Source organism: Coenobita brevimanus, chromosome 56 (genome assembly GCF_032717465.1).
Source record: "Coenobita brevimanus isolate Jiangsu-jjx chromosome 56, ASM3271746v2, whole genome shotgun sequence".
NCBI classification, from domain to species: Eukaryota; Metazoa; Arthropoda; class Malacostraca; order Decapoda; family Coenobitidae; genus Coenobita; species Coenobita brevimanus.
Genome location: NC_137009.1, coordinates 4,548,262 through 4,571,954, shown reverse-complemented (window position 1 = coordinate 4,571,954; position 23,693 = coordinate 4,548,262). Strand labels below are relative to the sequence as shown.

Genomic DNA, 23,693 nt, shown 5'->3' with positions numbered 1-23,693 from the left:
TTCCACTTCATAATAGCAGATAAGAACAAGAGTCACTAATGTCACCGTTACCTACAAAGTAAACATAGGAAATGATCATAGTATGGTGGGTTACACAGCCAGATCCCATATCAGGAGTGAAAACAGTAAGCAGATTGAAAGCAATAAAGGTATGCCTAATGTTAATAAGTGTAAACAAAGCTTCCTTTCAGTTAGAATTAAAGAACAGATTTCCGGCTTCAAGTTATACCGATTGTGACTGACGAGTTGAATGACAAACTAACAAATGTCTTTAGTGCAGGGCTGCTCAGAACGTCAGGCAAGAAGCCTATTATCGATGGGTGACATGACTATTATCTGGCCAACTCTTTCGCTGAATGCACGTATTGCGATGCAGGGAGTTTTTCAACTCGGTCCGGAACAATCTGTGGAACGCTTCTGAACGACCTAAATGGTGGTTCTCTCTCAAGTCAGCCATCTTTGGAGTGTCTCCATCCCTGGTTCATTTACTTGAGTCTGGAGGCCTACTTGAGGGTGATCTTAAAGGCAATGCCAATTTGTTGATGACTTCAGGCTCAGTCATTCAATACTCCAGATAGGTGATTGTCAAGAAGCTGATCCTTTGTCCTGCCAGAATGTTTTCCAATCCATAGAAGTTGAAAGGGTGCGGAAATTGCAGAACCGTCACAGTGGAACTGACTCTTTAGGCATGTTCCCTTTCTTCTTCAAGGAAACGTCTAAATTCCTGGCTCCCAAACTGAGTGCAGTATTTATGATTCTTGTGCACTCTTGATCGTTTCATTCTTGTTGGCGAGCTGCTAACATCACTGATATTCGGAAGTGTTTGTCTTCTCTGTATGTCACGATTTATGAGCCTATCTTCATCACGCTCATTCTGTCTTAGGTTTTCAAGCGTCTCGTTTCTTCTCATCTGTCGGGGTTATGGAATGTCGTAGTTGACTACTTTCTAATCGTTTTATATTTTGGAAGAATTTGAGCACTACGGACGCATTGCTTACGACTTCCCACATCCTGCAAACTGCCCTTGACCGTGATTCTGAGGCCAAGAAGGTACAACTGGACTTCTCTGTTGCTTTTGGTCATGTGAACCACGAAGGTTTGCTGTGGAAACTGCCTTGCATCGGCATTAATGGTCCGCTTCTGTCCATAGTGATGCAGTTTTTGAGGGTTCGTAAGCATCGTGTTTGCACAGATGGATGTTACAGCATCTGGCATGATGTCCAATCAGGCGTACCTCAAGGTAGAGTTCTTGGATAATTACTCTTTATCATTTACATCAGCGATCTGCTTTACGATAATGAAAAACTAGCTGAATTGTTACGCCGACGATGCCACGTCCCATCTGCTCAGTCACGTCTGTCTGCCTGACAGTCCATCAAAGAGGACTTGGCTGTCATTTCGCAGTCGTGCAAAATGGGGCATTAATATAAATCCATCAAAGATAAAACTGCTAACCGTTTCTCCTTCTCGAATTCGATTCCCGCCCTATGATCCCCTACTCCTGGATGGATTACTTCTAGCAGAATGCCTAAAACTTGATATTTAGGGGTTAAATTCGACTAGAAGCTGAACATTGAAAGCCATATCCGGTACTCACTATTGCATCTCATAAGCTCGGAATACTGAGGAAAGCATATACGGTTTTCACTGATGCTTCTGTTTCTGCTAATTGTTTTCTTTGTTTCGTCCTACCGCTGCTTGAGTACTGTGCATCGATGTGGGCATCATCCACAGAGTTGCATCTTCATTTGATCAACAAAGTCTTCTGAACTGCAAAGTGTTTGTGTGTTGGTGAAGAACTGTGTACTCTTAAACCTTGTGCTGTGAGTAGTTTGTGTATATTGCATAAGATCCAGAAAATACTGCGCACCCTATACAGAGCTGCCTACCTCAAAAGTTTGAGTCTTTGAGGACCATACATGCATAATCATCGGTGCATCGGCTATCTTCCCAGCTGGTCAGGTCTTGCCCCAGTCGATTTCAGTGGTGCTTCCTCCTATCACAGTGGGCTATTCGAACTTTCCGAATGAAGAGATTTGTGATGCAGACAGTGTTCAGCTGTTTAAAATTGAAGGCCATGTTTTAGCCCTCACGACATTAATTGTTTTTGTGGCTGATTTTTACGATTCATCGAGGTGTTTATAGGCAGACATCTACCGTACCCATGTTTATGTTTATTTATTGCACAGAGCTTTAAATTGATTGCCATCACTGTCAGGTGTTATCAGGTGTTAAACGTTGACTATAATAAATACAAGACCATGAGTAAAAACACATAAGATCGTAATGTTATGTCGCAGCTCATAGGTATGCAGTTTCATTTTCTCCATCTGCTTTTCGACTATATTTTTCTTTCTCTTTCTGCATCTTCTCCTCATTTCTTCCCTATCGATGCCTCAGGTGAGTGTGGGCTGCCCCCAGCAGCTTATAGTGCTCCAACTCTTCTTGCTCCATCTGTTGCATTCAGTTTACTGCTTTTACAATTACCACTACCGGCACTGCAACTACTACACTACTACTACTACTACTACTACTACTACTACTACACTACTACTACTACTACTACTACTACTACTACTACTACTACTACTACAGCTGCTGCTGCAACTTCTACTACTACCATTTTTTTTTTTTTTTAAGATCACCTCCATCCATTGGGGAATTATATTGTGAAGATCAGAACCAACCTTCCTAATACAGTTCAACATTTGGAGTTGTGATGTGAAGGTTATCACTACCCCTCATATTACAGTCCGTTGGCTCCAAGCACGTCAACGACTGTGGTTACCAACTATCGACTATTACTTTTATTATTTAATCTGTCTTCAGCAGAATTACTGTCGGATGCAGAAGAAATAGTTAAAAAACCGATTCTCTCACTTATTTATTCAATGTATAAAGAAAAGAAATAAAAAACATGGTGTAGTACAATAGTCATTTTGCTTTACAAGAAAAGGCGACTCAGAAAGAGCTTAGTAGCTAAAGACTTCTTGCTTTATTATCAGTTATTTACAAACTCTTCACTAAAGTCCTTACGAAGAAAATAACTTCAAATTTTGAGAAAAATAAACCTCGTGACCAGGCAAAATTTCAAAAAGTTATTCAACAAATCATCTATAACCAATGAATCAGCCAATGGAGAAAACTACATAATATAATAAACCACTGTGCTTAGGCTTCACGATTACGAAAAAAATTTCGACTCAATAGAGCACATAGCAATTATAAATTCACTTAGGCAACAAGGAGTAAACCAGCACAATGTAAAACTACCTGAAAACATTTACAAAGCAGGAACTGCTACAGTTAAGTTACATAAAGGCTCAGAAAAAATTAAGATTGAGAAAGGCGTGCATCAAGGTGATACAATTTCACACACACACACACACACACACACACACACACACACACACACACCGCTCGCTGGCTCAGTGGTAAAGTTCTCGCTTGCCATCTGGTAGACGGGAGTTCGCGCCTCGCTCAGGTTGCGAAAAGTTTCACTGACGAAGTGGGTGGTTACTGTCCCCCTTGAGCAAGGGGATGGGTGTGTGCGCGTGTGAAGGTCACAGCCTTGCCCTTAGATCGGACTATATGAGCTCTCAGCTCCCTTTCGAGAGGGTAAAAAGCTGACGATCACGACCATCAAGTGATCCTGACCGACCCGGTGAATTACACACACACACACACACACACACACACACACACACACACATATATATATATATATATATATATATATATATATATATATATATATATATATACACTCAGTACCGGGTATATACTGTGTATGCATATATATATTTGTATGCTCCTGACCTGGTTCGTCAAAAACATCAGGTTGTTACAGCTTTTGTCTCGTCGTGGTCGAGAGGTATCAATGCCTGACTTCTATCTAAGAGGTCCAAGGTTGATTCCCAGTCAGGAGCGTACAAGTATATTTATACAGACGCGTGTAATGTGTGTGTCTCCAACATCTAAAGACGCTTGTGTTGTGTCTGGAATAGATTAAAAACTGCACTGTCACTTGCCGAGTTGCGTGGGGCTGTCATATAATCCTACTGTGTTGTGATTGAAATATATCCTTCCATAATGGATTTACCTGGTTCTTCAAAAAAATCAGGTGGTCACAGTTTTCATCACGCCTGGTGAAGTTGTATCAGTGCCTGACTTCTGTCTAAGAGGTCCAGGATTCGAATCCCAGTCAGGAGCGTACAAATATATTTGTTCACACGCGTGAGGATCAACAAAACATGAAAATGCATCTCGTACACTTCAAACACGAAACTGGAATCTGCATCTAATATATTACTGGGTGTGTACTGCCTCGCTATGGTACCGGGGACCAAGTGTTGTAAAATACCTGCCATGTACAATAGATTCTTTGTCAAGAAATGATCTCAGGCTGAGAAGCACCATTTATGACAACGTGATCCTTTAACCAGATGGTATTAAACTGAAATTTTCCCTTTAGCGTCTAAAGAGTTAAACTGCACTTCTTGTTGCTTGTCCCCGCTTACCTCCCTTCCTATGTAGGATATCTCCAAACGTACTGTACCTGCCTTCTATCTCGCTGACAACTTCCCTACCAACTTCATGTGCTACTCGCCTACCTACCTACCTGCCTGCCTCCCAGCCCACTGACGTCTCCACCTACATACCTGCGTTCCTCCCTCTCTCCCTTTCGGTCTAAGTATCTACTTACAGTACGTACCTACCTTCACACTACCTCCCCACCCAGCTCTCCACTTACTTATCTGCTTACCGGCCTACCATCCAATCTTCCTCCCTCCCTGGCCACCTACTTACCCTCCTACCTTCCTACCTCCCAACCTTACTGGCAACCTACAAACCTCCCTACCCCCCTAACCACCACCCTATCTTTCTAAGATCCTACTTACTTACCTCTGTGCCTACCCAGTTACCTACTTTTTCCTCCCTGCCTACCCATCTAGCCTCCCTGCTACCTCCCTATCTACCTACCTCTCGGCCACTTCTTTGTATTTTGCCCTGTTTAAATACCTGCCTTCCCGACTCCCTACCTATCTTCTTGTCTATCTCCCTGCCTACCGCTTTCCTTGCCTACCTACCTACTTCTCTACCTGCCTACATACCTCCCTGTCCACTTCTTTATTTACCTACCCTCATGCCTAATTACTCCCTGCTTACCTAATTACCCCGCCTGTTTCATCCATCTAAAAAGTTAACGACATAGATGCACACTGGAAGAGTTTTTTCTGTTTAATTGTTTCTAGATGACTCCATGAATATTTTGATGATAAAATACTGCTTCTTAACACGCTTTCCATTGATACCAATGTTACGACTATTCTCTGCTAAATACATATGATTTTAGTCATCTTGTCCCGTTTCTCTGAGCGTGTTGACCATTCCAACGAGGCCTCACCGTCAAGTGGAGTGGATCAACTTAATACCTCGATCGTCAAAATCAATCCACAATGTCGGTCGCGGGAATATGAACCGACGAACGTACGGAAAACTGTATTCCCAGCTCAGTGCGCAAAGGCCCTTGACTTCGTCTCTGATAACATTCTTAGTGTTATGTGGAGATAAATGTACATTAACTTGCCAGAATAGGACCAACAAGTGAACTGTGTTTCCTAACAGCACAAAACGGATCGAATGGCGCACTGGCTGCCAATGAGATATGTAAGACTCACCGTGTCTGTATATTTAACTTGTAATAACTACATTTGAGTGACACTGTCTACATATCTATCTGTCTATTGCCCAACACCTTAATCCCGTAAGGGTTGGTCACAAACAAATCGCCTCCAGGTCGCCCTGTCCAACGCCATTTCACTGCCCTGCTCCCAGCACACATACCCCTCTCTCAAATACCTCTCCGCTCCATACCTCTATTTCATCCTTGGCCTCTCCCTCCCTCTCCCCCCATCCACCTCACTCGCATACAATCTCCTCGTTAATCCCTTGCTCTCCATCCTCTCCACATGGCCAAACCCCCTCAGTGTATTTCTCCTAACGTTTTCTGTCACATATATATCCACACCACAACACTTCTTCACTTCCTTATTTGTCAGTCCATCTCTCCACGTAACTCCACATGGTCCTCTCAAATAACTCCTTTCCTCTGCTCTCACTCTTGACTTGTGTCCTTCCAGCAAGGTCCAAGCTTCACTTCCATACGTTAGTGTTTGGTATCACAATACTGTCATGCAGCGACTTTTTTACTTCCATGTTCACGTCCCTGTTCCTTATCACTGCTTTCAAAGAACCAGCAACCTTTCTTCAGTGTTGTTCCCTTTCAAGCACTGCACTCTCTTAACTTCCATTCTTACTCATCACACTACCCAAGTATTTAAACGTACTCACTTTTTCCATTTCTTCCTTATCAAGCCTCACTTAACACTTAAAAACAAAATTCGCAAGGTTATCAACAGTATATAATATTACAGCCTCTATAAACATTGGCGGGCTGTGTTTTATGTAAATGAAAGTCCACCAAATACTGATTTTTCAATAAAAACATGTAAAGTATAACCTATCAACATTCTAGATTTGGAAATTGAACACATTATATAGTCTGACTGATTTCGGACCCCAGTAAAAATGCTTAGTGACCCTACGTTGAGCCGCGACTCCTGAGTTGGGAAGCACTGGTATAGAGAAACTGAAACAAAAGACCACAGGAATGTCCGATGCATATGTGGAGTAAAACTGAATGATGGGATATCGTCAGAAGAACAGAGAGAAGGGCTGGGAGTGAAAAACATCAGGAAGGAAGTAGAAAGGAAGATACTGGGATGGTTTGTACATGTCGATAGAATGGACCACTGCAAGCTGGGTGATGGTGTGTAGAAGTGTGGAGGCACCAGGCCGTCCGTGGAGGTATCGACTGGAGAGGACACTGGATAAGGAGATGTGTGGTGACCTTAGCTCTACAGGTACAGCACTACTAGAAAAGTAAGCTGGAAGAGTGCTATCGGAAGAAACTATCAGACTCATGCTACATGAACAAATGACGTTGCTAAAACTAATGATAATGATGATGATGGTGATGCAAAATATATCTTTCTACTGAACATCTGACTCACTTCTCTGGCATGCTGGACGGTTTCACTAAAGAGCCCAGACTGAAGAATATAAAGCCATCACTGCCAGCACCCTTCACCCAATCATCCAAGTCCTGAAGACACAGAATACCGTGTTGTTTTTTCAATATGCTAGGAAGATGTACTTTGGTAGTTGTCTAAGGTGCAAGGCATGGCTTATTTTATCGCTACATGCCGTCACTAACGCAAGTCAGTCACATATCCTTAATCCATTTACTACAGTGACCTTTGTTCTGTTTATTACTATTATTTTTAGACAGTTTTACCCACACTTTGGTAGATATTTGATAATGAAGGCGTTATCAACCATCTCCATGAATTTCTTCACTACCTCGAGCTTCATGAAATCGTTTCATAGTATCAAAAACTGATGAAAGAGACTTCACAACAATGACAGGTTAAAATGTTCTTAACTACAGTATCGTAACCTTGAGTCGTTTTGTTATCAAAAGTTAAAGTATAAAGACAAAATTGAGAAAGAATCAGCAAATCCAAAGCAAGAATTATACATGAAACTCATATCTAGCTGGGGACCAAATTGGGTTCAATAAAAAATCAGTGAGTGATGTCGTCATGCTGAGGCAGTAAAATGGTGCAGACAGTGCCTCTCAAAAGTTCAGATTATTTACTAATTGGTCTCACTGGCCTTATGGGATCTCATGCATATAAAATATCAAGGATGAGAACCTTGTATATAAATCTTCTGGAATATTGTGGGCTTCATAGTGTGGAAAAAATAGAATAAGTCGTAGCAGTTACAATATGTTCTTTTAGAAGCTGAATTATTACACTACTGTTTGAGGTGTTGATGTGTTCATTGTCTCAAAATCTGCACAAATACCAAAGCAGTTGTTTTCTACTTGAGAGAGAGAGAGAGAGAGAGAGAGAGAGAGAGAGAGAGAGAGAGAGAGAGAGAGAGAGAGAGAGAGAGAGAGAGAGAGAGAGAGAGAGAGAGAGAGAGAGAGGCGGTGTTAATAGCTTAAATACACTGACTATTTTTTACCTTAGGGAGAGGCTGTGGAGGATGACAGTGGATGCCCCCTACATGTACAACAGCTGGGACAAATGGCCTAGGTGGCAAGTCAACTGTTTTTACACTGCAAAGACAGAACATGTGTTAAGTCCTGCCCATACGTTACTACTTCCATGCTTGGTGGCAAAAAGAAGACAAATGAATGTTTCCATGTTCGTTTATCCCTGAAAAAAAAAAGTTGGATAAGGGGTATCTATTCACCTATGTCAGTTAGTGTACAATATATTTTTAAAAGTTTCGGATTTTAATTAAATCTGGTGGATAAGTGGGCAGTGGGTCAAGGAAAACTTGATTAGATTTTGAGATGGAGCAAAATTCACAAATATAATTTACGTTGACGGAGGTGTGAGTTCTCTGAAACTGTGAACAACCAATTGCCTATGTAAGACCATAAAAGTACTGGTCTGGTACGAACATGAATTACAGCAGTAAATAATACATTATGTTGGTGTTGCTGTGGTATGAGCTCTCCGAGTAATTTCTATTCAATATTTCATTGGAAATAAAGAGGATGGGATAGGTTTTTGTCATGGGCCCCCTGGATCAACCCTGGGAATAATATTTATCCAATACAGCATCCCGACGATTTCCGTACTTTTCTAATCTGTTTCATGGACCTCGGTGAAAGAAAACAAAAATATAGGCCAATATCATTTCCACAGAACTTCTTCCTGACTAACACTATATTTTAGTCCTAAACTCTCGTTACCATCCTGCATTCAGTATTTGATACGTGGTAATTATAGGCCAAGTGAAAGGGGATAAGTATAGGCAGACAGAAAGAAGGTAAACTTCCCCGTTCAATGATATTACACCCTACCTGTTAAAGAGCACGAGACTGGCGTTGTAGCGAAGAGTGGATATACTGGGCATATCTTCTGGGCAAAGAAATCGACGGCGGCATTCATTCTCAGTACTGCAACGCAAATAAATAGATAAATAAATTAATAAATAATGATTCTGCTTTTTGAAAAATACAGAAGAAATAGTTTTTCATCTTTAAACACTCTCAAATCTCTTATACAGTAGATGATTCAGTTTGATTATGCAATTTTGGTTTTAATAAACTGAGTTTTATCTGCCCAGAGGGAAACCTCTGAATGTGGTATGAGGTTAATATCTACTGTTTTTAGTCAGTCACTACAGGAGATTCTCTCGCTATCTATCTAATGCCGGACATCTTAATCTCATTACTGGTGGCCACAAACAAATCGCCTGTAAGTCGCCCTGTCCCCCGCCATTTCACTGCCCTCCCGCCAGCTCACACATCCCTCTTTCATGTACCTCCCCACTCCATCCCTTCATCTCATGCTCGGCCTCCCGCTCCCTCTCCCCCCTTCCACTTCACATACACTCTCCTCGTTAGTCCGTGGCTCTCTATCCTCTCCACATGGCCAAACCACCTTCTTCTAATGTTCAGTATCACATCCACATCCATACCACAACGCTCCTTCACGTTCTCATTTGTTAGTCTGTCTCTCCACGTAACTCCAATCGCTCCTCGCAGATAGCTCAATTCCACTACTCTCATTCTTCACTTGTGTCCTTACAACAAGGTCCAAACTTCACTTCCACACGTTAGAATTAGTATAACAATAAAGTAATACTGCAACTTTTTTACTTCCTTGCCCACATCCCTATTTCTTATCACTGCTTTCAATGAACCAATCACCTTTCTTCCTTAATTTACCCTTTCAAGCACTTCATCTTCAAAACTTTCATTTGTGTTCATCACATCACTCAAGAATTTCAATGCACTAGCACTTTCCATTACCTTATCATCAACTCTTATTGCAAATTCAGTGATTCAATTATTTTTTCGAAGGTCATAACTTTACTCTTCCTTATATTCATCTTCAGATTCCGTTTCTTACACACTCTCCCAGTCTCAGTCACCAAGCCTGGCAGGTCCCCTTCGTCTTCACTTAACCATATAGTATCATCTGCAAACAACAGTACAGGAAGTTTTCAAATGCTGTCCTATCTCACTGCGGCCTCTCCAACATCCACTGCCATACCTCGTATCTCTTTCATAACCCCATCCGTATACAGACTGAACAATCATGGAGACATAACACATCAACTGTTTGAATCCAAATTTCTGATAGAAAAATTCACTCAGTTCACTATCCACACGCACTGCGCCTTGGCACCGTCATACATACTCTTCGTGGCATTCAACAACTCCATATATTCTTAATATTTCTCACATTCCTTGTCTATCCACTCTGACATATGGTTTCTCCAAATCTATGAAGATCTTTCTTTTCTCAATCAACTTTTCCACTAAAGACATAAGGATGAATATCTGGTCTGCAAAACCTCTTCCCTTCCTAAAACCTCCCTAGTCATCACCAACCAACCTCTCCATTATATCCCTAACTCTCTCAGTAAGTATCGTACCATACACTTTTTCTATTACCCTAAGAAGACAAATGCACTATGATTACCAAATACTTCTTTCTTCCATTTTCCTTTGTAGAGGGGATTAATAATACTTGACTTCCAGTCCTCTGGGACTCTATCTTCCTCCCAGGTCAATCTGCACATCTTCCACATCGATTCTACTACCATCTCTCGCTCATGCGTAATCATTTCAACACCCACTCCATCAGTTCCTGGGGCTTTCCCCATTTTTACTTTCTTCATTGCTTCCAATACTTTCATCCTACTGATCCTCTATTCTCACCTCCCTCCTTTTCCCAGCCATTCCTTATCCATTTGTACTCGCATTTCTTTCATTCTTTATGTTTATCAGTTCCTTATAGTGGTCTCTTCATCTGTTCATTTTTTCTCCCTATTTCATCATCAGTCTACCATTTTTTCCTTCACTTCCCCACTAACTTCTTTATCACCCTGCCTAGCTCTCTGTACTTCCTCGCAGACAATTTTCTTACATTCCTTTCATTTTACACTGTAATTCCTTCCAAATTCCTCATCCACTCACTTCTTACTCTCTCACTAATTTTTTCACCTCTCTCTTCCTCTCCAGTTATAACACACTCTTCTGTCTCTCAACTTCCTCCATGCTTCTGCTTCCCGTCCACTCATTATATGCTTTTTTCTTTTACATCCTAGCCTTTCTTATCTCTTCATTCCATCATGCCGGTCCTTGCATCCCCTTTCGTCTTCTCTTCACCCCACACACAATCTTACATGCTGCATAAATTTCTTATGTGAATATCATGCACACACATTACTCCTCTCTCATTTGCTACAAATCATACTTACCCAATCACTCCTCCATTTCCCTCTTATTTTCTGCCTTTTTTTTTTTTCCATCTTTTTGCAACCTTTCTACCCTCCTTGTATTGACTTCCTCCCCATGTCTTTCCTTCCTTCTATTCCTCCATTGCACTTGAACCTTAACTTTCACCACCACCAAGTGGTGGTCAGAAAGTCCACTCCTTCGACCTCTATATGCTCTTACATCCATTACATGCCTTCTCATTCTGTCATCCACACACACATAATCAATCATTGCTTTCCGTTCATGCATTTCATCACTCATCCTTCTCATCACTCGCCACATACACTTGTGGGTTATTTTCTGTATTGGAGATCACCATTTCCCTTCCCCGCAAAAATGCCCGCAAAAATGTTCACCAGAACACTACCATTCTCATCCATTTCTGCAGACACATGCCATTCCCCAACTACTCCATCCACCTTCACATTCCCTACTTTTCCATTCATATCTCCAATCAAAAACACTCTCATTCCTCTCAGATTTTTTCATGACCACCTCCACATTTGCCCAGAACTCTTTTTTTACTCTGCTTGCACGATCTTGCATTGGTACATACACACATACAATCGTCCATGTTTGTTCTCCCACTTTCAGTCTTACCCACACAATCCTTGAACCAACTGACCCATACTCTCTTATGTTCTCCTTCAATCTCTTGCACACGACAAACATACACCCTCTATTGCCCTCTGAGACTTTCTTACCTACTCCCGCACATATACTCAGACCATACTTCCACTCTCTCACACTGTCACTTCACCATTTAGTCTCAGTTAATCCACATATGTCCATTTTTGCACCCTCGTTCACCTGGACGATCTCTCCTCCTTTCACCTAATCATTTTCACCAAGTATACTCCATGTTGCAACCCGTACCATGTCCTTTGTCTGGACCTTGGTGGTCACCTGTTGGTTTGTCCTGATCCAAGGCTTCTTGTTTGTATTTTTATTTAGTTGTTTTCCGGGTAGGGGTATTAACCTTCTGCCAACCCACTTGTTGACGTGTAGGGAACATGTGTTGGTTGGTTATAAGGTTATCGTCTTTTGTACCAAATAATTTCCTGGTTTACAGATAATTTCTTGGCTTGTCACTCAGTGCAGAGTCACCCTGAAATACAGTAACATTACATGGAGTGAGTGGGTGATGGGTGCCCACACCGACCAACAGCCTGCTATAACCACCATCCTCCATTCCTACAAACGACTGCCGGCATATCTCAGTACAGGCCTACCCAGATATCCGGCAGTGTGTGTACTGGTGGGAGTGTTCGGACAGCCAGTTGCCAGATATCGGAGCATTTTTTCCCAACAGATACTGAAGAAAAGCCAGAGATGTATTCCAGGCCCAAACCCAGACTTTCATATACTTAAATCAATAGAGACTGACAGAAACATCATTTTTTTTTTCTTTTTATGTGTCCGACTCTGGGCAAAGGCTTCAGGACCTATCTCCAGGACATCCCCAAGATCCAGTAGTCCTTCTACATCTCCACATTTCACCATTTCGGCGCTAACACACACCGTCCATATTGAATACATGCTAGGGCTGTCTCATATAGGACTGGTGTATTGGAATTAGTTGGGATGTTTTTACATGTCGGCGGGTCTTCTCGTAAATCAGTAAAGTCTACTTTTTATTAAATTCAAGTCCGTAAATTGTTCTTTGCCCCAACGGGGATTTGAACTGGGGTCTGTCAGGACAGCAGACTACCTCTCTACCATACATTTCATAAATAATACTACCTACATATCTATAGGTGGTGGCGACCATCGTCCACTCATTGATGTAGTGCTGCCTACTTCTTCCTTAGCCTTTATCATTCTTTTTCTGTGCCTGCCCTCCTTTCTTCCTATTTCTCCCATCTTTCCTGTCACTTCTTATTGCTTTTCTTTCCTTTACAGGTGGCTTTACATTGAGTGACAAGCCAAATGGTTTCCTGTAAGCCAAGAAACCATTTACAACGCTGGGTGGTAACCATATAACCAAACCATACGTGCACCCTACGTGTCAACAAGTGGGTTGGTGGAGGGTTAGTGCCCCTCCCCGTAAAACAAATAACTTAAAGTCAAATGGCCACACCTTACGGGATTATAGCGTCTGGCAATAGATAGATACATAGACATATCTATTAGGTGCCCTAAACCCGTTAGGGATGGCCAGAAACAAATCGCCTCCATGTCGCCCCGTCCCCCGCCATTTCGCAGCCCTGCTCCCAGTTCACACCCTCCTCTCTCATGTACTGGACCTCTCCACTCCATTTCTCCATCTCATCCTTGGCCTCCTCCTTCCTCTCCCTCCCTCTACCTCACATACACTCTCCTCGTCAGTCTCTCGCTCTGCATCCTCTCCACATGGCCATACCACCTCAATGTGTTTCTCCTAACGCTTCCTATCACATCCACATCACAACAATTCTTCACTTCCTCATTCGTCAGTCTGTTTCTCTATGTGACTCCACATGTTCCTCTCAAATAATTTATTTCCACTACTCTCATTCATGACTTCTGTCCCTCCAACAAGGTCCAAGCTTCACTACCATACGTTAGAGTTGGTATCACAATACTGTCCTGTAGAAACTTTCTCACTTCCTTGTTTCTTATCACTGCTTTCAAGGAACCAGCAACTTTCTTCCTTGTTGTACCCTTTCAAGCACTTCACCCTTAAACTTCCATCCTTACTCGTCACACTACCGAAGTACTTAAACGCCCTCACGATTTCCATTTCCTCCTCATCCAACCTCATTTTGCATTCACTGACTTCACTTCTCTCGAAGACTATAACTTGACTATTCCCTACAATCACATTTAGGTTCTGTTTCTTACACACTTCCCCAGACTCATCCACCAAGCCTTGCAGCTCCCCTTCGTCTTCAGTTAACATCACAAAAACGTCTGGAAACAGTGAGTTTCTAAACGTTGCCCTCTATTATTATGGCCGCTCCAACATCCACTGCCCTACCTTGTATCTCTTTTATAACCCCGTCCATATACAGACTTAACAAACATGGAGACATGACACATCCCTGTTTCAATCAAACCTTCAAATAGAAAAATTAACTCAGTTCACTGCAGCCTTGGCACCCTCGTACATACTCTTTACGGCATTCAACAACTTCCTATCTACTCCATATAATCTTAATCCAACCAATTCCTCTGTTATTTCCCTAACTCTGTCAGTAAGTATCCTGCCATATACTTTTCCTATTACACTAAGAAAACAAATGCTCCTATGACTACCACACACTTCTTTTTACCCTTTTCCTTTGTACAGGGGAATTATTATACCTGACTTCCAATCCTCCGGGACTCTATCTTCCTCCCAGGACGATCTGCACATCTTCCACATCCATTCTACTACTATCTCTCTCCTAAGCTTCAGCATTTCACCACGCACTCCATCAATTCCCCATTTTGACTTTCTTCACTGCTTCCACAACTTTCATCCTACTGATTTCTTCATCTCTTCTCACATACCTTCGTCTCCCAGCTGTTCACCAGCCACTTAGACTTCCATTATTTTCATTCTCTTTGTACAACAATTCCTCTAAGTGTTCTCTCAGACTGCTCATTTTTTCTCCCTTCTCCACTAGTAATCTACCATTTTTTATCTTTCACTTCCCGACTAACTTCTTTGGCACCCTGCCTGACTCTCTTTACCTGTTACCAGAACATTTTCTTACATTCACTCCACTTGAAACTCAAATTCCTTCCAAATTTCTCATCCACTCTCTTTTCACACTCTCGTACTAATCTTTTCACCTTTCTCTTCCTCTCTACATATAACTCTTTTTTCCATCTCTCAACTTCTTCTGTCAGGTCTCCATATTATAATTAAATGTCACAAAAAGAACTTTGTAGTACTGTCAGGTCTCCATATTATAATTACAAATCATAATAGATAAATAGATAAATAGATTGATAGAGAGACAGATAGAAGCAGGAAGTCAGATGATGAGAAGGTATTGTGTCTGCGAGAATCGAGCAATGCTAAACATGCTTACACACTCTTAACTCAAGGAATGCTTTATAGGCACACGACAGCGCCTCGTGACCATACACACACATACACACATACTCACACACAGGCTTCTAGACCTTTCCAACCACAGTGTAACACACGTGACACGACCCCTGTTTCATCAGAATTTAGGAGAGCTCAGAAGGAAGCTAGCCATAGAACAGGCAGGTAGCAGGGAGAAGGGCTTAGCAACATGGGAGAGAGAGAGAGAGAGAGAGAGAGAGAGAGAGAGAGAGCGAGACACAAAAAGAACTTTGTAGTAACTTGTGGAGAAGTTATATATATATATATTGAACTTGTGGACGAGCGGCTGTTATATGTGAGTAGTTTGTAAGTAGATAATCTTGGTTCCCATTTGTCATGCAATGACAGGAGAGGTAAAGATTAGTATGGGACTATTTTTATTTGTCTTGGAAATATTAACAAAGTCTCACACACGAGTGAAGTATAAGTAGAGTCCCGCTAGCTACCTCCCTGTCTCGCTCTCTCTCTCTCTCTCTCTCTCTCTCTCCCATGTTGCTAAGCCCTTCTCCCTGCTACCTGCCTGTTCTATGGCTAGCTTCCTTCTGAGCTCTCTTTCCTAGATTCTGATGAAACAGGGGTCGTGTCACGTGTGTTACACTGTGGTTGGAAAGTTCTAGAAGCCTGTGTGTGAGTATGTGTGTATGTGTGTGTATGGTCATGAGGCGCTGTCGTGTGCCTATAAAGCATTCTTTGAGTTAATAGTGTGTAAGCATGTTTAGCATTGCTCGATTCTCGCAGACACAATACCTTTTCATCATCTGACTTCCTGCTTCTATCTGTTTCTCTATCAATCTATTTATCTATTCAGCATGAAGAGAGAACCTGTATTTTTTTTACACTATGATTTGTAATTATAATATGGAGACCTGACACTTCCACGCCCATTTCTCATCCACACACTGTATGTTTTCTTCTTTTGTGTCACAGTCTGTCTCACCTCTTCATATCACCATGCTGTTCCCTGCATCCCCTATCGTTTTCTCTTCACCCCACACACAACCACACATACTGTACAGATTTCATCTGTGAATGTCTTGCAAACATCTTCCACGTCCCCCATCTTCTCCAATCTATATATATCCGCCGCTCCTTCACTTCTTTCCTATATTTTACCTTTTTTCCATCCTCTTGTAACATTTCCACCCTCCTTGTATGAACTACTTCCTCCTGTCCTTCCCTTCTTCTATTTCTTCATTTCGTTTGGACCTTGATTCTCACCACTACCAAATGGTGGTCAGAAAGTCCACTCCCCCAACCTCTTTATGCTCTTGCATCCATTATAAACCTTCTCATCCTATCATCTACTCACACATAAGCAATCATTGCCTTCCGTCCATTCAGTTCACCGTCCACCCTTTTCACACGCCATGTACACCTATAGATCATTGTTTGCCTAAAGAGGGTATTGGCTATCACCAACCCCCTCCTGGCTCATGTGTCCACTAAAGCACTGCCATCCTCATCCATCTCTGTAGTCACAGCCCATTCACCAGCTACTTCATCCATCTTCACATTCCCTACTTTTCCATTCATATCTCCAAACAAAAGATATCTCTCATTCCTTTCAAACTTTTCCATGCACGCTTCCGCATTTGTCTAGAACTCTTCTCTCATTCTGTTTGCACGATAATAATTATACTTTTGCTAGGAAATGGGACATCAAACATCACACATGCAGAAAGGTGCTGTTCCTCCTTCACTTCCCTACTGTGACTTCGTCATGGCTGACATTAAAATTTCTTCAGCTGATGTGTTTTCTGCCATCACTGGCCTCAATACCACAAAGGCATATAGACCTGATGGAGTCCCTCCTGTTGTCCTCAAGAACTGTTTCTGTCCTTACACCTTGCCTAGGCAAACTCTTTCACCTTTGTTTATCAACTTGTACCTTTCCTACTTGCTGGAAGTCTGCTCTCATTCAGCCACTCACAAAGAAGGGTGACCATTCCCAACCCTCTAATTCTCGTCCAATTGCTTTAACATCCTGTGTCTCGAAAGTTTCCGAGTCAATTCTTAAAAGGAAAATTTGATAGCATCTTTCCTATCACTATCTTTTTTCTGAACGTCAGCATGGGTTCCATCAGGGACGCTCCACTGGCGATCTTTTAACCTACCTTTCATACTCCTGGTCATCCTCCTTTCAGGACTGGCGAAAGCTTTGCCATTGCACTTGACATCTCAAAGGGTTTCGATCGAGACTGGCATAAATCTTTAAATTCCAAACTGTCCTCTTATGGTTTCTATCCTTCTATCTGTGCCTTCATCTGTAGCTTCCTTTCTGGTCGTTCTACAGCTGCTGTTGTAAATGGCCATCGTTCTTCTCATAAATCTATCAACAGTGGTGTTCCTCAGGGCTCTGTCCTATCACCAGCTCTCTTCCTTTTATTTATTACCTTCTAAACTTTACATCTAACCCTATCCACTCATACACTGATGATTTCACCCTTAACCTTTCCATTCGGTTCTCGCAGCGTCCATCTCGCAGTTACTTCAACACACAGAGGATGAGGCTATGGCACATCTAATGTCTGATTTGGCTCATATCTCTGACAAGGGTTAAAATAATCTTGTTTTCAATGCATCAAATACTCAGTTCTTACACCTATCAACCCGACATAATCTGCCACAGGAATACCCACTAATGTTGAATATTATCCAGTTCAATCCTGCATCATCCCTGAATATGCTTGAGTTTTCATTCACTCGGAACTTCTCTTGGAAAGATCATATTACATCTCTTGTAAAATCTGCTTCCAAGAGATTGCGTGTGCTAAGCCGACTCAATACCATCTTTATCCCTGCACGTTGTTGACTTTATAAACGGGTTTTATTCGCCCCTGTGTGGAGTACAACTTTCATGTGTGGGGAGGCTCCCCACATACAGCTTTTCTCAATAGGGTGGAGTCAAAGGCTTTTCGTCTCATCAACTCTTCTCCTCTTACTGGCTCCCTTCAACCTCTGTCTCTTTGCCGCACTGTTGCATCTTCATCTCTTTTCTATTGCTACTTCAAGGGTCACTGCTCCTCTGAACTTTCTGCTTGCCTCCCTCCATCTCTACGTCGAGCACGTAGCACTCTTCTAGCAACAAACTCTCAGCCTTTTTCTGTCCAACTCTCTAATGCAGGAGTTAACCATTACTCCCAGTCCTTCATTTATGCAACAGGTCAGCTGTGGAACTGTCTCCCTCTGTATTTCCTACTTCCTATGATCTCCAGCCTTTCAAACGCAGTGTGTCCAGGCATCTCAAAATGAATGTCTCTTGAATTTGGCTCTTTTGTATTTTTTTTTTTTCCTTGGCAGGAATAGTTTGCAGGCTCCTGGCCTTTGGTTCCTTCTTCCTTGCATAAAAAAGGAAAGCTAAGGTGGTGGGAGATGCGGTGCTGATATCCTTTCAGGGCAACAGACACAGAATGGGTGACTGGGTGAATGAGCGAGGGCCAGGCAAGTAGCGCTCTAGCGGGGGTGGGGTAGGGTGGGGGGACGGGGAGATGGACATGCCTGGCAGCGCTGACTCAGTCTGTACCGGCCAGGCAGGCAACTTTGGCTATTCAGTAGGGAGGCGGATGGCCATTTTTACTCTGCTGGTAGGTTATGTCCAATTAAACACTTCACCAGATCCTGTTTCAGAAATCTGCCACTAGGTTCGCTTCCGTCGCTCAGCTCTGATCGGGGTATGCATTGAAAGGGTAGCCAGTGTGTAATTTCTTTTTAATTTTGTCACAAAGTAAAACACCCCAAAACAGATTTTACTCATGAAATTACTGAGCTGGCATGATATGCTACAAAGAAATTACAATATGGGAGCCTTTTGATTATATATAATGTATTATAAGTGTCATTTGTAAATTCAGCTTTCGTCAGTTTACTCATCTCTGTAAACATAACATAGAGACGAAACCTAGGCAATTTTAATAGAACCATCCATAAAACAGGATAACAGTGATTAAAATAGTTGTCATTCGTTAGTATCCACAAAAGAAAGTACATATGCAGCCGCAGGTTTGGCAGCAGCTTTCCATATGCTGCCCTGCCTGACGTATGACTTTTCATAACAATACGGACCTGTTGGACGTCTTGATCATTTTAGTAACTAAAGTCTAACATCAATAATGCTTTTAAATGTTTCTCTGGCTCCATTGCACAGTTTAGTAAGTTTACACTTAAACTCCTCGTAATTTGCTATGGTTATAGTGTCGTACCGCACTGCCGTTTGTTTGTATTAATATGGCTGATTCACCAACTAAGCAATTGTTCAGTAAATTATTTCAGTGGAACTGCTTACTTCTTTAAAGCATGCTAAAATACACACATCAGAAGTCCTGCAGGAAATCTCCTTTTACTAACTGCACACGATTTATTCAAATATACTGTATGTAAATAGACAGCACACTATTTTAGTCCCCAAGCTAAGATTCTCTGAGAGCCTAGTTATTTTTTCTTTACAGGTATATAAATATGCGCTGGATTGAATAGGAAAAAAGATTCTTATAAATAGCAGTATTATTATAAGCTTAGTATTAGGTACATTTTCACAGGTCTTTAAAACCCCGAAAAAATATTTAATCGAGGCTGGGCGATGGTAGACCACCTGGTGGCAGACCTCTGAAACAGGGTTTGGTGAAGCCTCTAATTACCAGAGCGCAGCTCGAGACGCCGGACGGGCGACTTTGACCGTTCGATAAGGAGGCGGATGGCCATTTTTGCTCAGCTGGTAGGGGGGAGGGGACACGTGGAAAAACGAGGGGACGAAGGGAGGATGGGGAGAGCCGCACTCACCACCACATCTGCGCTCAGGCACAGGCCTTTCAAACCTAGGGAACGGCAGAGTGTTAGGACTAGCAAATCAATGATCGTTTGGATTAAGGGAATGTTCTTCATTTTTTTTTTTTTTTTTTCGGTGCAGCAAGTGTTCAGCTATTGGGGCTCCAGATATCGGGGTATTCCTGTACTTTGCTTCAAAATTGTTCGAACGTATTCCTTCCGTACAGCAAAATACATTATACTGCATATCAGTGAACTGCACAACTTTTATATGGGGTTAAATCGTAAAATTTTTAAAAACTCGTAAGTCCAACATCTAACATTCTTTACAGGACAACAGTAAACATGAAAAAATATGCCACCTACCTCTGACTGATATAATAATCAGTTCCAGTCACAAACATGGCATCTGAGAGGGTACTGATAACCCGCTGCGTAAAGGTCATTGGATGCTTAAAAGTAAACACTTTGGAAGGAACAAAGGAAGGGAAACTTGGATTTCCTATGATATTCAATATACGACTCATCACTCCAGCTGGTAGAACATATATGAATGGCACCTGTGGAGGAAATAAACATATGGGTAAAATGTCATTAAAACAAAATAATCAATTACAACGGCAGAGCATAATAACGACTCAGGGCAATATCTTATATATATTAATAATAATGGATCTCGGACATACCTGGGAATTACCACATGCTACAGTAAGAGTACTTTATACTGTCTTATTCTTCAGCAGTAATATGGAACCAGAGGATGAAAGTTGGCAATGTCTGTCTGCTTGAAACAGTTTTTTTTTTTTTTTTCAGTCATGTTTCGAAATAGATTGAGGAATCCTGCACCAGTTTTGAACAGTTGTATTAGTTAAAGGGGGAGCATACTGGTTAACTGATCTATTAGAGACTGGAGAGAATATGGACTGGATGAGAAAATGGATGTGTTGTGTGCCCAGTGTAAATAAGAAAAACTAGTACAAATTTCAAGGACAAATACAAAATTATTTCATAGATGCCGGACCATCTGGGCCGCAGTATTAGGCTTCACAAAGATCTACTAAAGTGAAGCACCTCGTGGATGAAAAACCTTACAGACTGGATGACGGACAGGGTCGTTCCAAAAAATGTTCTTTCATTTTAAAAGAATTAAGTGCAATGACAACAATAAAAATAGGTCACTCTAGTTAACATTGTTTTACCCATTAATGGCTCTATCCTGATTCACCGGAAAACTACACTTAGTACCATAATTATGCAGTAATTCCCTGATTATCACGTTCCAACCCAGGAATTATGGTTTTAGAAATATCCTGGAATGGTACTATACTTAGTATACAACCTTTGTCTACCGGCTTAAAATGTAGCAGCAAAGCTCAAATGGCGGAACCTTGATTACCTTTCGGCAATGTCCAATTATGCCCTTTTATAGGCCCGTCGGTACAAATGGGTTAACTTGCTCTCATTTGACACATATTTTACTTTAAAAATATTAAACCTCACAGGAGCAGTTTTCACATAATCTGTTTATTATGAAGTGGCCAAGATGTACAGTGAAGGGTTAGAGTTGATAAAACACATCATATTTACCTCAGTAAAATGCACATTTCCTGAAATTAACTATGTAATATATATACACCTCAAATCACACAGACTCGGCAGGCCCCCCCTCTTATTTTAGGGTGACCGATCATTACTTATAATTAGAAAACAGTGTTATTTAGCACATTATATGCAAAAAAGATATATTAAATTAATATTATAATAGTGTTTCAGTGAAAAGAGGGGTATGACAACGAATTTATAGGAATTAGGTATTGATTTACCATGGTTTAAAAACTGCAGTAATTTACTAGTAATCACGTCCCACCCCCCCTCCGCCCTTTTCCAAGGTGCTATATCTGGCCCCAACGTCAAGCATACTTTGAGTTATTCCCTTCAGTTAATATGATCATAACTCGTTTCACTTAATATGATCTTTTAGTACTTCAAAATCTATCTTTTCCTGCAGAAACATAATCCTCACTTTAAGCGATCTGCACTTAACATGGTGCTTTTCAAGAATACAGCTATGGTGCTCAGTCAGGTTCAGTATGAGAAACCTAGCCACAAACAATAAGGAGATACATAAGAAAGTATTTAAGAGAGATTACCTTCATTCGGTGAACAACTGACAGAAAACAGTCAGTGAAAACAGACGAGAGCATAATAAGATCAAACTCTGCGGTTAAAAGGTTTTGCATTTCTTCTTTTTCTAAGGCATCAGAACAGAATCCAGGCGCCTCCTGCAGGAGGGTAAGTGGGCCAGACATTTTCCCCTCAGACATATTGGGAATGATCCTCGAAAAGTCCATGTCAGGCAGCACAACCTCTCGCACATTCTCACGCAGCTTTGACGGCTGGTAAGCAGACACCAGTGTGATCTGCAGAATAATAACACTCCTGAATAATACCATTCATTATATGTGTACTGGGTATTTCATTACTGGCAGAAGAATGTCAGAATGGCAACACAGGTTTTATTTCTCCCCATGAATATGCTGTCATCAATTCGTAGTGTTTATATAATCCAAGGGATGGTTGTGATTTCTTGTTTCAATAATGCCGCGCAAGGCTCAGTAACTGATTATTTTTCCCTTAAATGTTTAGTCCTGGATGCTTACGCTGCTAATGAGGCAATAAATGTGTTAGACCGTAACAGAACAGACAAAAAACGAAGTATCGCATACTCCTGACAGGGGAAGGTCTGAAGGGTTATACATACTTGATTAATCCATCCACTCCGTTTTTTTTTCTTCTTCTTTTACAGTTTCGGATTGGCGTCTACAGTTAAATGGATTAGACACTTTATTTTCCAAGTAGCTTTTCACTGCGAGAAATCCTTCTAAAGCTGACTTAAAAGCATCTGGAGGCAGCAAAACTACTTTTAAAGGGGCATCAGTTTAAAGACGTTAAAATAAAAATCACTTATTCTACACCTACAATACCGTGAGTACGTCTATATGAATAATGTGTTTCTATGTCAGTTTACTTTTACTTGATGTACACTCAACTGGAAGGTCATGTTTTGTAAGTGTTATACAGCTAAATATGTGGGATAGTGTAATACAGACAGCGTGTGAAGGGAGGCAGTTTGTGGTGGCCGTGTGTTCCGATAATACCTGTTGCAATGGGTGCCTAGCATATACTTCAAATATAAGGACACCTAAACTATACATGTTAAAGTAATGCTTTATTAGTTCTATAAGGCAACTGAACCATGACTTTCTGCAATTCTTGAAGTGACACACCCTCACCCACCCCTTCATGCGTAGATATACGTGTAAATGGTGTGCTTGGGCAGGGTCAGAAATAGATGCACAAATTTTTTGATAGTTTAGTGAAGCAGGAGTGTATATATATATGGTTAATGAAGTCAATATGAGGCGCATTTGAGTGTGTGTGTGTGTGTGTGTGTGTGTGTGTGTGTGTGTAATAAGTCACCTGATGGCCATGGTCTGCCAGTGCGTTGACGAT

The 23,693-nt window shown here is 41.4% G+C and overlaps 1 protein-coding gene across 1 annotated transcript in view; it reads right to left on the bottom strand.

The window, feature by feature from the left end:
• The window catches only part of LOC145401609 (UDP-glycosyltransferase UGT5-like), a 41,600-nt gene that overhangs the window by 17,790 nt on the left and 117 nt on the right, over positions 1-23,693 (bottom strand). The window contains exons 1-6 of the mRNA XM_080273802.1: positions 23,661-23,693; positions 22,331-22,600; positions 20,547-20,740; positions 8,948-9,043; positions 8,098-8,191; positions 7,077-7,168 (exon numbers count right to left, since the gene is read on the bottom strand). The exon at positions 23,661-23,693 is cut by the window's right edge and continues 117 nt beyond it. Coding sequence (XP_080129928.1) covers positions 7,077-7,168; positions 8,098-8,191; positions 8,948-9,043; positions 20,547-20,740; positions 22,331-22,600; positions 23,661-23,693 — 779 coding nt within the window. The remainder of the gene's footprint in view (positions 1-7,076; positions 7,169-8,097; positions 8,192-8,947; positions 9,044-20,546; positions 20,741-22,330; positions 22,601-23,660) is intronic.